The sequence below is a fragment of the Phaseolus vulgaris genome, chromosome 5, assembly GCF_000499845.2.
Source record: "Phaseolus vulgaris cultivar G19833 chromosome 5, P. vulgaris v2.0, whole genome shotgun sequence".
Classification (NCBI taxonomy): domain Eukaryota; kingdom Viridiplantae; phylum Streptophyta; class Magnoliopsida; order Fabales; family Fabaceae; genus Phaseolus; species Phaseolus vulgaris.
This window is the reverse complement of record NC_023755.2, coordinates 3,182,462-3,200,352: the sequence shown is the minus strand read 5'-3', so window position 1 is coordinate 3,200,352 and position 17,891 is coordinate 3,182,462. Positions and strand designations below refer to the sequence as shown.

Here is a 17,891-nt window from a genome sequence, read left to right as displayed (position 1 = left end):
TCTTGGTGTCTCCTCAAACTTCCTCTGCATCATAGAGATTTTATCAGACACAACATTTCTATTGGCAACCACCCTTCCCTTGGAACATACCATACCTATAGCCCATGAACATACCATATTCGTAGCCACTTCACTCCATTCCTATAGCCCATAAACATACCATTCATGGACCTTGGATCATGTTCACCATCACTTACATGATAGTAAGTTGAACATCCAAAGACCTTCAATAGTCAATAAGAGCTTTTCATTCAATGGTGTTGGATGGGGAACAACTTACCAAGTAGCACATTGTCTTCACAACCTCACCCTAATAGTTTCTATCCAAACCAGAGTGAGACAACATGCATTTATTCCTCGTCAACAAGGTCTTGTTCATCCTCTTGGTGATTCATATGTTGTGGAGTATGACAAACAATTAAATATCTTTTGATGTCTTTATCTTTACAAAAGTTGTTAAACTCATTCAAGAATAATTTCAAATTGTTGTCGTTCATTAGACACTCATCCACTAGGTAGCACTGACACGGACACGGACACTGATACGATACAAACACGGATATGGAGATACGTAAAATCTCTAAAATGTAGGACACGGGGATACAGATCTATATATTATATAATTATGAATTATATAAATTGACAATAAAAATTTATGTGCACAAGTATGTTCTAGATTATTTTTTGGAGCAGAAAGATGTTTTTCATGACCGATTCACAAGGATTTGTTTCTTATTTTTATAATCATAATAACAATTTATATAATAAAGTTTGAATTTTTAGAAAATTAATGTATTTTTCCTTTTTAAAATTGTGTTAGAACTGTACTAGAGTTGTCAGAAATCTAACAAATACTTTTTAAATTGGACACTTCACTGATACATGTCCTACAGGTGTCATACAAGTGTCTGTGTCCGATACATCGGATACCGACACGCCATTTAAGAGAAGTGTCCGAGCTTCATAACTCATCCATCTTCCTCGTTTGGTTAAACATTACTATGTTTAAACTTTTCAAAAACCTCTAATTTGTGCTTCACACCCAAAATCCATGTGAACCTTAAGTAGTCATTGAAGCCCTTCCCCTAGAAGGTGCCATATTCTAAAGCCCTTGACTCCATTCTTGTAGCCATAACCACCCACATCTTGGACCATGGTTCAAGTTTATATCATCAACATGATAGTAAGTTGTGGACCCAAAGGTTGTTTAACGTTTAATAGTCAATTGGCTTCCCCAACCACATCTCAACCAAAGTCTTGCATTCTATGGATGTGGATGGAGAACCATTCACCATGTAGCAAGGTGTGCTCACATACCTATAATATGCTTGTTGTTGTGAGGTGACATATAACACCAATTTGTCATTGAATGATTTCAGCTTCTAAACTACAATCGCTACATCCTAATTCCCAAACATTGGACAATCCTCCTATAATCCCTCATATTGTTACAAAACCTGCAAACATCCTTCTAATCAACCTTCGTTTTCTTCTTGGCTTTCTTATATTTTTTGAAGGCCACCAACCCATAAACCAATGCATCCTCAACATTCTCAGATGCTTTGAGGTGAAGCTCCCACGTACAAAGGATTGAATTTAATGTAATTCAATCATTCCTCACACCTATAAAAACTTAACAAATTCTTGTAAGAAGGCTAAAGAGAGGGTGGTAGAATCATTGTTTCATTTTCATAATCTATCCTGACATTAGGTAGAATCAAAAAGTGATGCCCATATCCCTTTAGTTCTCTATAGGTTGAAACTATTTTCCATTGAAATTCATGTTCTTCGAAGTGATACCCATATTTCTTTCAAGAACTAATCATTAACAATGGATGAAGATTATCCATTTAATGTCGAAATGAGTCCTAAGAACAATGAAATAACTAATGTAATGTTGATTGTGAATCAGAATTTTAAGAGACAAGAAAAAACAAAAACACAAAGCAAGATATGTCAAATACATCTTGTGTATTAGATATGTTGATTGAGTATAAATGTTTATTTATAGCATCCAACTCTACTGTATAGAGTTACAAGCTATGAAACTCGAACACTTCTCTTAAATGACGTTTCCACGTCAGATGCACATATTGGACACCGACACCCGTACTACACGTATATGTGAAGTGTCCAATTCAAAAAATATTTGTTGGATTTATGAAAATTTTAACATAATTTTAAAAAGAAAAAATACATTAATTTTTTAAAAATTCAAACTTATTGTATAAATTTTTATTATGATTATAATAAGAAACAAATTCTTTTAAACCAACAATGAAAAACATCTTTCTGCTAAAAAAAAAATCTGAAATAACATGAGTCTAATAATAATAAAAGGCTTTAATCCAATAGACAGTATAACTAGACACTCATGTCCTAAAAAGAAGTATAAAATATTCTGTTTATTTAGTTTCACTATTTTTTTAAACTTTTTATTTCATTCTTAATTTTGTTGCTCTTTAAACTCTAATTTTATAAGAATTTTCTCTTTTTAAAAAAAATGTAATCACATCATACCATTTCTTACATTGAGTATAATGTTTTTCATCATATTCCAGGTATTTTTCATTAATGTGATACTGTACTCGTTCTAATAATAATAATGATAAAGATAATATTGAAATAATAATAATAATGACAATAATTATAAAAATAATGATAATAGTAATAATAATAATGGTTATAATGACAATAATTATAGAAATAATGACAATAGTAATAATAATAATGGTTATAATGACAATAATTATAAAAATAATGACAATAGGTAATAACAATAATAATAATATTTAATAATAATATTAAATAATAATAATGTTAATGACTAGATAATAATGATAACAATGATCATTAAGTTATTGTGTATTTTGTTTTCTTTGGATGTACATCACTATGTTACTTTTGTTTGTAAATATTGTTTTTTTACTTCTTATAATGCCCCTTCATTATTCATATTCTGTACCCACATTTAAAGTTTTATTGTATCTTCAATTGACTTTTAATATATTCAATTGTTTATATTTTTGTGATTTTCTAGCCATTACAATATATAAATGGGGATTGTTTGACATAATTTTTTAATTTAGTATAATATTTTTAGTTATTGAACCTTTCTTCAATATTTTTCCTTTAAATTTAGCTTCAAACATTATTTTTATTGATTCTTTTTTACATTGAATTCTTCGTGTCTGGAGCTTCGAAAGGACGTGATTTGTTGAATTTGACATTTTTTTTTGCTAAGATTTCTTTTTGAAATTAAAACAAATTTGGAAAACTTATGTGAGATTTAATGTTAAAACATTTGTAATTCGATTCAATTGCAATTAAAGCTCATGATCAAGCTCGTTGGTGTATCACTAATCACTTCTTGTAAATAGATAAATGAATCTAGAATTAGTAGCTCTTAATATTTTTCTAATTTTCATACGTGGAAGCTCTTTTTTCCCTCTTAGTTACTTTTTTTCTTTCTATCTTTCTATGTTTTGTTCCTTTTCTTTTCTCTCATCTATTGTTATCCATTCCACTATGGAAGCTTGAACTCTACCATGCTTTCATGATTAATTTGAAGTTAGATATCAAATTGCTTAAATTAATTTATTAATGACATTTGAATCTTAATAATTGATTTATGCTAATAAAAACTATTTGAATAAACCTAATTTAACTAAACTCAATGAGTTTATTCATTGTAGAAATTTCATTGATTTGTATTATATTAATCAACTTCGAATTAATTAATCGACGATAATTGATTTTGAAAAAAATAAAAAATTTATCAATTTGAATCTTAATTTTGTTGTTTTTATTACGTGTGATAAAATTGTGATATGCTTAAACGAATGTAAATAGAGTTAAGTCTTGTATGGTAAGAACGTATATATGCTTATTTTATGTTACAATTTTCTAGTATACTTTCCCTTTTTTTCTAATCAGTTTCAAATAAAAAATCATTTCTTGATGGATCTATTGATATCTAGGACAAATCCATGAACTCTATTTTATGTTACATGAAATGTTGGTTAGTTTCGTTTGTCAAGACAATGGTTAGTTTCGTTTGTCAAGACGATATATTATTTGTCAAGAAGATATGTTTCGTACAAGTTACATAAATGATCTCTTAGATGAAAAATTAAAGTTGTTTTTCTTAAAAACTTTGTGGTGCTCCCATTGTTAACTTTGGAAAAGTTATATGTTTCAGTACAACTCTTCCCTTTAGACAAACTCAAACAAAGACACACTATCTGAGAAGAGATACGCACGAAATGTTACATAAAGAAGAAAAGATCAATTATTCTTGCATGAAGTGCAATTAGAAATTATGGGAATTAGAAATTATGGGGATTGCAGGAAAAAAAAAGGCAGGATAATGTACCTAACTCTTTATGGTGCTCAATTGTGAGTATCCAAGCGTAAGCAAAAGGTAAATGCTACCAAAGAGTGCGCTACTCTAATATCTGAATATTTTGGAATCATGAATAAGGGGTGTGAGGATGTGATAGCAATGTTTATATAAGAGCATAACGAGCGTCATGCAAAATGAAGTATGATATCACAGTTTAACTAAAGGAAATGTGAATGATAATTGAAAGACAAATAAGTTCACATATTTTAAAGGAATTTATGCAAGTGTCTCCTTGCAAGACTGCAAATATTTATAAAACTTAAGAAAGCATGAAAATATCATCCATAGTACTCTCAACAATCCTAAATTATAACTGCAAACCCAATTCATATGCCGTGAAGCAAATAACCCATAACAGGTTTTGTGCTTCATTTTCTTTTACCTGGCTGAGCTTGGGTTAACAACCTAATATGATCAACTAGACAAAAATACAACCTATGGATATAAACAAGCTTAAAAGTTAAACGAGTACACATTCTACAAAAGCAAGCACTTTCAAGCTGGTAAAGAAGTGCCACATCCTCAGGTGTACATTTCTTACCCATCACTCATTTCATTATGCAAACTTCTACTTCGTAAATGTTAGCGGTGTTTTTTGACAAAGAGCTTGCTTATGTCTTCTGTAACAACGTTTTGCCTGAAATTATAAAATCAGAAATCCATGAATACACTCAATATAAAGAAAAGACAAAGACATTTCACAATGACGAGAATTTGAAGAACAGAGAAACTAGTATCTCAGCTAAGTCAGCTTCAGCATTGCCTAAAACAAAACAGTAAAAGAAAAGATTAGGATGTTGGAATGATTATCGCTTGACATCATATGCGTCTCGAACAGATACATCTAGGGTATGCAGATGATTTGTAGCATGTCTGGAGGAAGTGATAGTTGCATACTTGTTAAATCTAAACTGACTGGTCCGACCATAATGATATTTTGAAATTTGAACTTTATTAGCCATTTCATATATTAGTACTTTATTATGATAAAAAATTTAAATTTAGGTTAGATTTGTCAAATTATGTTAGACATATATAATATATTTTTACTTTTATTTTTGCTAATGCAGACTAGATCAACCGAGTTTATTAGTACTATTGGCCCATTGACCTAATGTCTCAACCGGCTCAATGACCAGGTCCGTTGTCACACTTTGTCGTGACTTAGACTAATTTTCAACTTTTCTAGGAAGCATAGAACTCTAATAGGTAACATCCTCCAATGCCTTTCTAAGCACAGTTATCCATAGAAGGAAAAACGAATGAAAAAAGATGGCCTAGTGCACAAGCCTCCAACCAGGTAAGGTACAAGGAAAGTATCTTACATACCCTAAGCCTCACAAGTAGAGTGGTTGTTTTCAGGATTAGATCCACGACTACTAGGTTAAGCCTACAACCTTACCCTTAAAAATAAAACCAAACAAATTTTCAATATTTCTAATGCATCATACACTTCGGTATGTGCAACCAATGTTACTCTTAGAGATTGAATTTTAAATGTAATTCAATATCACAAAAATGGCTTGTATGGTGAAGTATACATCCATTTATATCCTATCCTATAAATGGAACATATCTCAAGTCGATAAGGGATCTCTTACATATCTCTTCATACCGAGAATAGACATCTCGAGCATTAGACTAGATATTTGTGGATAATCTAATAGTAGGTGGTATAATAGACTCAACAAATCTTGCTAAAGTAAACTTACACTTAACTCAATCTCACAAAATCGGCTTGCAAGATAAGGTTTTCACTCACTTATATACTATAATTTAATCATATATTTAGTTGACATATGATCTCCAGCGGTTACGAACACTATAAAAAAAATATATATATTACTGAAATTCATCCCGCCATATTCATTAATACTCAACGTTTACAAGGATTCCCTTACATCAATGATCACCCACATTTGATGGAACAAAATAACAGAATTAGAATAAAGAGTAACAAATAGTCTGTCTAAAGTAACAAAAAGAGAATCTAATATTGAAATAATAATTTTATTCTCTGAAGTTAGTCTTCGAAGCATATGAGCTCTACACTAGTCCTCTTGGTTCTGCCTCCATCGACTTTTGAATTAATCAGGTTTGATTTTATGTTCCCCATCAGATGCACCACAATAGGCTCTTTATTGATACCCTCCTCTGCAAATTTCACCTTGTCCTCAAGGTGGAATGTAGGATAAATATCATCCCATTTCTTCTAGCTAGTATAATCATGAGATAGTCCCAACTACTTCACTAAAACCAAATATTGAGAAGTAATCCCACATGGATTGAAAAATTGCTAAAGGTTGTACAAGGGCATGGTGATTGAGCCGAAGGAGACAACGCAATCTAATGAATAGGAAGAGGTCCTTTATGTGGTTTCAGTAAAGAACAATGAAAAGCACGAATTTAGGAGGACGTAAACAAAGCATGCCGAAAAGCTACATGACCTATCCTTTCAATAATTTGATAGAGATCACAGAAGTGCGTAGAGAACTTGTGGTAAGAAACCCTAGTCATTGACATCATAACTAACATCACAACGTTTTTTTATCAGCTTGACTTTTCATCTAATGTTGGGTTTGAATTGCAGATGCGATAAAAACTAGTCAACCCAAAAAAACTTCATTGGAAGCACACAAAAACTTGGGAATTGGTCAATCCACCATAACATGGATTTTGGATGGTTTAGGCATAACACCTTCCATAGAAATGAAGTGACCCAAGTATAAGAGTTGATGCTACCAAAAAAGACACTTGAACCAAAAAAAATTTCATAATAACTTGGGTATTATGAAGTGCCTAAGTCTTACATCAAGTAGAGTGGAATGCTCGATGAAGTATTTAAGTGTTTGGTTCTCCCCCCTGAATAGTTAGTTTTCGAGGGTGGGTTTCCCAAGTACTAGAGTACTTATCAAAGTTGGTTGTTGATGTCTTGAAAAGGGCTACCTATGGAAGGCTATGACCAACGAGGAGTCAACTGAAGTGCCATCGAGTGAAATGTCATAGACTGAAAGTCGTTAAGCTGTAAAATCTTTTGCAGTTGGTGTTCTAAGTTAGTTCATGCAGAATCCTTGTATTAATCATTGGAATAAGGTACCTCAAAAAGGCTCCAGGACAATGTCTACTTTACGAAGATAAAGGGAATACCCAAATCTCTGGATATTGTTATGCTGACTTGTCATGTTCTCCTATAGATAGACGCTCCACTATAGGATATTGTGTTTTCATTGGAGGAAATATTATCTCTTGGAAAAGCAAGAAACAAAATGTAGTTGCTTGATCAACTGCTGCTGATTACGGCAATGACATCTCCCACTAGTGAGCTTGTATTGGTAAAATAGTTCCTCCAGGAATTAGATTTTTGTGAAGTTCTGCAAATGAAGATGTATTGTGATAACCAAGTTGTTATCCACATTGCTTCCAATCAAAATTCCGGGAGAGGACTAAAAGCATAGAAATTGACTGTCATTTTGTTTGGAAAAAGTTGTTGTCCAAAGAAATATGTACTGAGTTTATCGGATCCAATGATCAACTTGCAAATGTGCTAACAAAATCCTTGAGAGGACCTTGAATTGAATTTATCCGTTTCAAGCTTAGCACATACAATTTGCATGCTCCAGCTTGAGGGGGAGTATCATAATAGGTCATCTTAATATAGACTTTATTGAAAAGCTACTATATACTTTGTGTTGTACCTAGTTTCTAGGTGTGACTTTTGTCATTCTTTTCTCTTTCCTCTCATTCATTATACCTGAACTTCCAATATCATTATAAATATGAGAACTCAAGAGAGGGGAATCAAGCTCTCTAATTCATTTTCTATTCTTTTGTATTCATCTCAAATAGGGGGAATGCAAATCATATTTTATTTCTGATATTCTGTTAACATTAATCAAAGGGTTGACAGGATTACTCAAGCATTTGTCAAAGTTCAAAGTTTCTGAAAAGAGTGGGGGTTTGGAGGGAAAGGAAAAGGAAGGGAAACCATCTCTTTTTAAATTTAAGAGTTTTAACATTTATAACAATTAGTAAAAGATTAGGACATCAAATTCAAGCTAATCTACCATATTAGTTTCACCTCAAAAAATTATTAAATTATATAATGTTTATTAGAAATGAAAAAAAAATAAAAAAATCCTCTCTTACCTTTCCATCCAAAACCAAACTCCCAAAAGTACGCATAGAATTTCTTTCATGCAAGGTGATCATGAGTTGAGTAGTAAATATGATTTTCACAAAGAATGGTTAAGAAGCCAAGATTGTTGTTAATTGACTTACTTCTCTCTACTCCAATGATTCCCTAGATAAGATCCTTATTTCTTGCCATTGCCTCTTTTTCTTGACATTGCCTCGTTTCTAGTAGGGATGGGTTCCTTACCAATTTTTGGAGAACTCCAACCAGGGATAGGAATAGTCCAAGATGCTTGTTAGAGGTTTACATTAGGCCAATGTCAAGTAAGGCCTATTTATCAAAATAAGTTAGGCCAAATTATTAACAAAGGTTAGGTTTGTAGGCTTTTCAAAGCAAATAATAATAACTAGTATAAGAATGTATCATTATTGTATTAAATTTTACAAAAATGTTTTGAAATTACATATTTGTTTGTTAATATATTTAATTTAAATGAACCTACGTACAAGTTTACACCTATTAAGCCTGTTCAGTAGTTTGTTAGCCTGCTTAAAAGGGCTTACTTTAAAGTAGGCTTCTAAGCTAAAATCTGGCCATTATATCAACAAAACTAAAATAACAAGTATACAAAAACAATAAAAAAAGCGAAAATGCAAGTATTAACCAGATTATAAACAGATAGGCAGAGCTCGTTTAAAATTCAATATAAGTGCATAACGTGTGCAAATTCACCTCACGTGATCCCATGCATCAATTCAAGATCTACTTATCATTGAAATAAAATTTAAATCAAACAAACTTAACTTCTAAAAACAAGTAGCAATAAATAAACAAATTAGTAAAAAAGCAGACCACTATCTGTTAACAAATGAGCACGAACCTTCCACTGATCTGTGGTGGAAGTAGGATACCACCAGAGGTTTCTGGAACATTCCTTGAATGAGGCAAGTTTCCTCTGGGAACTTTACTACGAACAGTGGAGGAGGCCATTCCATTTGAGTCTCTCTTCCGCGAAGCATTTTCAGCTTGAGCTGCAGCAACTCGAGAGAAGTGATCACTAGCACTCATCAGATTTGATGAGACTGTGGGTGCATCCAAAAGAAGAGCAGCATCAGGAAGTTTCTCCTCTAAAGGAAGAGATGAATGAGGTTTATTTTCTAGCTGCTGCTTTGATGAAGATCCAGATTTAGTCCTACATATTAAAAAGCATTCATATTGAGACTAGAGGACAATGATGATCCAGAAAGGTGAAATTCTATAATAGTTTATGATGGTTGACACTTTGCATAAGACTCCAAAATCACACACGTGTGCACACTGCACGCACACATATATAAAGCATGCCCTTTATCTCCAGGTCCTTTCTTTCTTTTTGCGTTTTTCAGGAAAGCAGATTATGGATCTAGCTCACTGATGCAGTTATGATGGACTTTTATGGTTAACATGTATCTTAAGCAAAAATCATGAAAAAAGTAAACATTATATGTTTTACAAGAGAATGAAATTATAATTAAAAGAGATACATGGGTAAGATCTAAGAATAAGAAATGGAAAAGCAAATTGAAAAATATAGAATTCTAAGAAAAACATTTCCATCTCAGGAACAAGTAACCACTCCACTGGTTTAAGATTTTTAGAAGAGGTTAATGAGCAATTACTTATTGACTTAATAATCGCTTGAATGGTTTTCTAGATTTGAGACACCTTTTACCAAAATTTTCCATTTTGTAGTTTCCCATAAAAAACCATTGTACAGTATCCACATAAAAGATTGGGAAAAAAGGTAAAATAAAAATTAAATTATATGATCAATAAAGGGCTCTGCGCTCTCTCTGAATACCCATCATAGACAGACCCTTGAAGAAACCATAGCAGTACAGTACAAGAGAGCTTAAATGAAAATTCTTTCACAGATAAGCTAAAAAGAAATAAACCACAGTGAATTCTAACATTAAACACAAACCCAGTAAACACCAAAGGCTTCGTTATAAAACACACTCCTACAATGTTGTCGCCTCCCTCTTTCTTCTAGGAAAATTGCATAGTTTTTTCAAGGGTCTATTTATCCTAGAAAGGGTCTATTTACCTTCGTATCTCTAACTGATTCCTGACTGTCCCATCTGTCTTAACAAATATTCTGTTAGGGCCCCTCTTCCTTCTTAAGCATACTAACAAAGCTTTTGGTTCATCTTTTGGCAGACCTTGATCCTCTTTTCTAACAGGGGGAATAGGTGAACCAAGAAATTTTATATGTCATCATTCTACCTAAAAGTGTACTTGCAGCAGAACTAGAGGTGGCTGCAGTGGCATGATGGCAGCAGGACAGCGACGGTGGGACAGTGCTGTAGTGTGACAACAGTGCCGCTGTGCTGGAACCAAATCAGGCTGCAGCAGCGTGGAATGCACGAAGCAGAGGAGGCTGCAGGTGAGGTACTTGAGGTTGAGGTGGGGGTGTGTTAGGTTTATTTTCTGATGTAGCTGTTTGGGTTTGAGTCAGGTTGCATGAGCCAACCCTTTGGTTTTAAAAAGAAACAGTATTGAGTTGAGTCAGGCTGACTCAAGGCTTCTTCTTCCTTATGCGACCAACACTGTCTTCTTCATGATTTCTGCCAGGCCGCTCCAAACCGCCACTCCACACTACCCACGCCACCATGCTAAACCCACACTAACTACTACGTTTTTCAATTTTCCCATAGCAACAATTCCGAATTCCCTCACCTCACCTTCTATACCCCTCCAGTGATTTAAGCTAACCACTAAACCAATTCCATGTCTATGTAATTCTATAACCACCCCAATCACTCCTCATTTTCCTTTATCACTTCGGTCTGGATTCTACTACTGTGACACTATTGTTCACTAATGGCTATGCTTTCAAGCAATCCACATCACTCTGATGGTCATAGTCCCTTCTTTGTATATCATTGTCCGTCAAACAAAGTAGAAAGTAATACAAGAATTAATAAAAAGTCCTAACATTAACAGCTAGTAATCCATTGACACTAAACCTAAAAATGCCAACCACAACATTAAAATTGCGAATGAATACAGAAAAAACTATCGGTATATTACCAAAATAAATAACTCATATAACTCTACGGAATAAAATGCAGAACTGAAAAACTTAAAAAAGTATAAAGCAATTAGAATAACTTTATTGAAAAAGCAAAGAAAAAGGGCATTACAGAGAACGAGTCGGAGGAGGAGGAGGTGGTTGGGGTTCTTCCTTTTTCTCCCGTTCTTCTTCAGTGGGTTCCGGAACATCGTCGTCTGAAGAGGAAGCGTAATCCACAAGCGACATTTCTCGTCCGTTTCTAAATTTCTCTGCGGAGTCGCCGGCGTTCAAGTTGCGGTGGCTCTCAGCCGTTGACGGGGTTTTATGGTTTCTTCAGCGGTAACGATTGCACCTTCTCGTAAAATTTTTATGTCAAGATATTAATAGCTGACAATTTTATTCAAAAGACAAAATATATATTTAATAAAAAAAAAATTTCGCTTTTGATTTTGATGAAACTTTTGTTTATATTTTTGTCTATATATTCGCACTAAATTTGCATGTTTTTTTATTTATTTTGATCTTAATACTTTTTTTTTCTTATTTTAGTCTTTTATAAAACAAAATTGTTTTAATGGCTATTATTTATTTATTTTTTAAATAGTATTATACAATGATTTTTTAAAGTTACCTTAATTATAATTATTTTCTTTATATATAATAAATAACTTTTCTACGACTGTTTCCTTAACTTTTATTTTTTTCAATATTTCTTATATGGAAAAAATAGAAAAGATAGTTAAAATATATTTTTAATTTTATTCTTTTATAAAAATTTAATTATAATATTTAATATTGAATTAAATTATTTTTTATTTTTTTTAAATACAAACATCTGTGGTTTCGTTAATATTATTTAAAATAAAATCCATAATTGATATTAATACAATTAGTTTTATTTTCTTAAAATTCCTCCTAATGATCTTGATCTCAAATTTAAAGGGTTTATAGTAATATTCTAATAATATATAGGAAATAAGGTTTTCAACTTATTAAGTTGAAATAATATTTATTTTAGTAAATAATAATATTTATTATAGTAAATAATATTCTAATAATATTTATTTTAATCTTTAATTTAAAATTCTAATATATATGATTATATTATTAAAGTGGGTTGTGAATGTAGTTTTTTTTAAGGAGTGTCAAACAAAGTTTTTCTAATAACATACCTATAACATGAAGAGAAACATAGATATTAGTCATTCTCTTATATAGTTTTTTTATGCATATACTTTTATTAACTTGACGAGTCTTTTTCAAATTACGTTGTTTGTTCTAAGAATCATGTCCTTCGTATAGCTTTATCAAAGGACAATCAAAATTCAATAAAAACAAAAGGATAAAATCATGACATAACTACAAAATTATAGGGAATATAGTTATTTCATGAATAACTACAAAATATCATTTTTTTTACTTTATTGTGACTTTTAGTACTTTTACAAAATTATAAAAACAATGTGTCACACTGAGAATTAGGATCTCTTAAAATGAATTGAGTTGGAATTACAAAGCAAAATTTTGAGATCAGATCTTATATGATTAATATAAAGAACTCTTTAAAGATTATTTCCGAAGTCTCTTTACATAAATTAATTATCAGCAAAATGAATAACTATTTTGCACATGATATACAGTAAAAAAAGGGTATCAAACAAACTTGACATGGTAGCATGACATTGTTAGAGTAGATAACTTCACTCTTTCTTCTCTTTGAGAAGTTCATTCCATACTAGGTCTGCAACTAACCAAAAGATTGTCTTCAAGATACTCTCCTTTTATCTTTATGCTACATTAACCAGCCATCCGTTTGAGTTTAAAAATAATCTCATCACAATTTTAATTCATTGTAAATTCAAACTATAACTTATATATTCAAAAATACTTATTATATGAATTTCAATCATATGATTATACTAATAAATATTTATCATTTGTAGAACACAGATCAAGATACAAGATTGGGTAAATGCAGCATATTTCATTCAAAGGCCAACCGGCAATGTTATTTGTGAATACAAATCTTGCAATCAAGTAATATGAGGCAAGACAAAGTTGGTGACAGATTGACACTAGACGAGTTGAGAGAATGCCGTGATAGTAGACTCATTCACATGCTAAAAGATTTCATTCAAAAAATGGTAATAGAGAAGAGGACTACTTAAGAACGATTGCTGCGTTCCTTAGAGCCAGGTATCTTTGAACATGATCATTAGAAAGCGATCTGATGGTTCTGAACACCTCAGTATTTGCGTACCGAAGATTAGTTCTAGGATCATGGTAAGGTGCCTGCAGCATAAACTGATTAATTAACTCCCCAGTACATGTAATCATCATCACCATAAAAACTAAAATTGATTTTACAGAGGTAAAAGCACATTTCACACCAATATACATGCATAAATTCTTGTGTTAGCATGCAGCAAGTTCAATTAACAAGCTTCTCCAATGAATACTAGAGCTTTATCCCATGATCTCGATTTAGTTTTCGTTGTTCAATATTTTGCAGTGTTTTTCTCTCTTTGGATTATTATGAGAACAAAAATGGGAATTATGGAGAGGAGATAAACTACGTAGTATACAATACTTTACACTATCTATATTTCCAAAACGAATCTTTAATTTTTGAGTGTGTACTAACTAAGACGCAAAAATTGAACCTTAAAACAAACTTTAACTTTTAAATTAGCGAAGCTGAAAACGTTCCTCTTCCACATTCTGCAAGGAATCTAATCTTGGCTTCTCTGTACTTTCCAAATTAAAAAATCCTAAATCAGGTATAATTGAAAAAACATAAAGCTTGGGTCCCTGGAAAATAGCACAACACACTAGCATAAACACAAACAAAGCAAGTTGCATAACCCAACCTACAAGCCCAGCTGCAACAAAGACATTCAGATGGGCAATGATTGTGTTAGGAACCAATTCTGAATTGGAAGTGCGGAAATCTAGTGAGATATATTTTCTTCTGCGATATGATTCTCCCAAGGTTCTTACGAATTTGCATCATTGCCCGGAACAATGTTTCTTTGCGGAAAAAAAGCGAGGGGTAATGTGGCCATTGTTGCATTTGGCCAACATGTGTCACATGGACCGAAGATTCAGAAGGTCAGTACTAGGAGGAATAGAGGGCAATGCCATGAATGACTAAGCTAACAAAGACAGAGAAATATGTGAGTGTGGTGCAGTTATTAGATAATGATAATGGGGGCAGAGAAGTGGAATCATTGATAGAAACTTGAGGGGTTGGGCAGAGAGTCGCCTCTCCTCTGAGGTGCATTAGCTCTGGGATTACAGGGGATCTCTTCTGTAATATAGATTTTGTTTTTCAATCAATAATACAATTACCGTTTTCTTTGAATTGGTTCCTATCAATTACAGAAAGAGAGCAGAGTAGCAGAATCATCTCGGGGAGAATTAATCTAGCTTGGAGACTGGGGAGAGGGTGGAAAACACATGGAATGGAATGATACTATGAGTATGATCGCAATTTGACAACTTACAAGTGAAAATAAATAATTAAGACATTAATTTCACAAATTCTCTAGAGGATTTAAAACTGTAACTCTTACTCTTAGGGTAATTTTTTTATTACAAACACCAGATGGGCTACTAGTAATAATCGATCAGATCATTGTAATTAGAAAAGAATAATAAAGATCACAACATACCTCAAAGCCAGTTATATCACAAACTTTCTTGCAGGGATGCATAGATGGAGGTGACTCAATATTGACATCTGCAAGATTACCCATATTAAAATATATAACTAGAATTCATTGGCAAGGATGGCACAGGTTAGTGGCAAACAAACATACAAATAGCCAATATTGAAATACATTACATAGCCTCTGAAGAAAAGAGAACTAAGTTGAATTGAAAGAGGGATTTTAAGTAAACTGAAAGAATTTGAATTAGTACATTTGTTTAAAGTACAAGTACATGTATTTACATGGCCTTCGTAACTTGCACAGACTAGAAGATAGAGAAAGAGAGAACATACAATAAACTGAACTGTTATTTTTCTATTCTGTTTGATCTGATTACAAAGGGAGTATTTATAGGATGAAACTAACTCTACAGCTGTCATTACTAACTGAGGTAGTACTAAGTCTATTATACTAACAGTCAAGTCCATACAGTATATTCCGTATCACACAGCTTGGCATAACTGACTAAAAAAATAACTTGCGCAGCAAGCTATGCTGATTAGACAGCTCAGTATAACTCACTGCAGTTAGTAAAAACAAAGGTACTAAAGTGATTACGAATGTAAACTATTTTATATTCAATCATTGTTCATTTTTCATTATTTTTCCAAAGAAAACAACTAAATTAATTTCCTTAGAAAGTACAGAGAACAGGACTAATAGCTCACAATTGGGTTCATCAGGAGGGTAGTTCTGGTAATTCTCAGCTTGAATTATCTGCTTCAGATGTTTCCAGTGCCTGCCTCTGGCTTGGCCTTTTGGATATTTCTCGTACATCTGAACTCTCTTAAAACTAAGATAGTTTGGCAACACAAGCTCTGCGTCCACCACTTCTGCCTCCATTTTTCCCTTCATTAACATAGTAAACAAACTCTCTTCATCAACTGCTTTCTTTTCAAACAAGTTATAAAAATTAACATAGCATCTAATAAACCTAAAGTCACAAGGTCTTAAAAGCAAAGCACCATGGATGTCAACCACATTTACAGGGAAGTTTTGAAATGGCATAGAAAACCAAACCAAAATAAAGTTCTAGACTAGTTTGGTTTGGAAAATAATTTAGTTTTTGGTGAAAGGTTTTGGTTCAGAAAACCAGCTATAGGTCAGTTTAAAACGAAGTCAAAACCAGTTTAAAAACCTGGAAAAACTGGGTTTTCCAAATGAAAATAGGTTGTGAACTAGCAACAAAGATTATTGCAGCCCAGTTAGGTATAGTTGTAAGTTTCAAGTAAATAGAGCTGAGTTGGAAATTTTATTGAAAAACGACACAATTCTAGTTTATTATTTTTACAGTTTCTTCTTAATGTCCAAATCTCCCAATCCCTTCTCCAAACCCCAATTTCCCTCCCTCTTTGATTCCCATTCGAGGGCACAGAAGGCCTCGCGATCTTAGAAGTAAAAAACCTTTATGATTTTTTACCTTTGCATTTAAAATTCCAGGGGACTTACCAATTGATTTTGTAATTACAGGTTTATGTTAAACAGTACGGATTCGGGACACACTGTGGTGCTTTCCAGGATTCTAATGGGTCTGGGGAGGGAACCAAAGAACCAAACCTCACCGATTGGGTAAAAAAATTTGGAGGATATTGGTAAGGCTCTGAGCAAGCTGAAGATTTGCAACAACATTTTAAAAAATTAAAACTAAAAATAGATAGAAGTGAAAATTCAGTTAAAACTGAGTTTCGTTTTACAAATTTCAAAATAAGATAAACCGAAACCATCCTGAACAAAGCCTTAATCATTCGTGTGCAAAGGGATTTTCTTAGTCTTATCCCTAATAAATGTAATGCAATAAAAAAAAATTATCTTCAACCAGACCATTTTTATAATAAAATTAATAGGGTTATCAATAAGCCAAAAAAAACGCCATCTACACGGTTTAAGCCATGGGAAACAAAATATATAGACGAGTGTGAATTTTGTAAAGAATTGGAAACAACATTATAAGATTAATAAAAAAAAATGCATATAACAACATTTATGAAATCAAAAAAGCAAAACAGAGAACTAAATTCTGAAATTTTAAAAAATAGAACTAAACTCTGAAATAGGCAAAGCACAAGAATATTGAACAGATGAAGAACAAGAATAGCCAAAGTGACAACAAGAAGTGAGAAAAACAAATAAACGAGAAAAAGGAGATTAAAAGGAGAAAATAAAAAACCTGTTATGGGTCACCGGAAAAGCTTGCCGGAAAAAGATGGCGGGTGCAGCTCAGGTGGAAGGCAAGGGCGACAGCTAGAAATGGTTGAGAAGGGAGAAAGCGTGTGAAACCCTAGCTTTCCCACAGTCACACTTTCACCACACTAACGATACAGAAAGAGAAATTTTGGTTGTTACAGAGCCGTTCTCCACCTCCAAAAACGCTGTAATGGAATAACTGTTATTTTAATATTATTTTTATTTAATGGATAGATTACATACTAAATATACAAAATAATAAATATAAAATGAAGATCAAAATAATTTTAACCTATTAAAATAAAATAATATAATAAGAAAAATTGCAAACACATAACGGCAAATTGCACTTGTATTTTTGCTAGTTAGTGTAGTTTTGATATTATTACCATATAAGAATAA

At 32.4% G+C, this 17,891-nt stretch overlaps 2 protein-coding genes across 3 annotated transcripts; both read right to left on the bottom strand.

The window, feature by feature from the left end:
* Positions 1–4,585: 4,585 nt before the first annotated feature.
* On the bottom strand, positions 4,586–12,043 carry LOC137834856 (uncharacterized). Its single transcript, XM_068643078.1, has 3 exons — positions 11,723–12,043; positions 9,418–9,729; positions 4,586–5,042 (listed from the first exon to the last, which is right to left on the bottom strand). The coding sequence occupies exons 1-3, from the start codon at positions 11,836–11,838 to the stop codon at positions 4,988–4,990; spliced, it is 483 nt and encodes a 160-aa protein (XP_068499179.1). The 5' UTR covers positions 11,839–12,043; the 3' UTR covers positions 4,586–4,987.
* Positions 12,044–13,556: 1,513 nt separating this feature from the next.
* On the bottom strand, positions 13,557–17,704 carry LOC137834855 (protein EIN6 ENHANCER). Of its 2 annotated transcripts, XM_068643077.1 has the most exons (4): positions 17,473–17,704; positions 15,974–16,154; positions 15,267–15,334; positions 13,557–13,884 (listed from the first exon to the last, which is right to left on the bottom strand). In XM_068643077.1, exons 2-4 carry the CDS (start codon positions 16,146–16,148, stop codon positions 13,753–13,755), a joined length of 375 nt encoding a protein of 124 aa, XP_068499178.1. In that variant the 5' UTR covers positions 16,149–16,154; positions 17,473–17,704; the 3' UTR covers positions 13,557–13,752. The 2 variants fall into 2 exon arrangements, with proteins under 2 accessions (XP_068499178.1, XP_068499177.1); XM_068643076.1 differs by lacking the exon at positions 17,473–17,704 and having other exon boundaries at positions 15,974–16,172.
* Between the last annotated feature and the right edge of the window lie 187 nt (positions 17,705–17,891).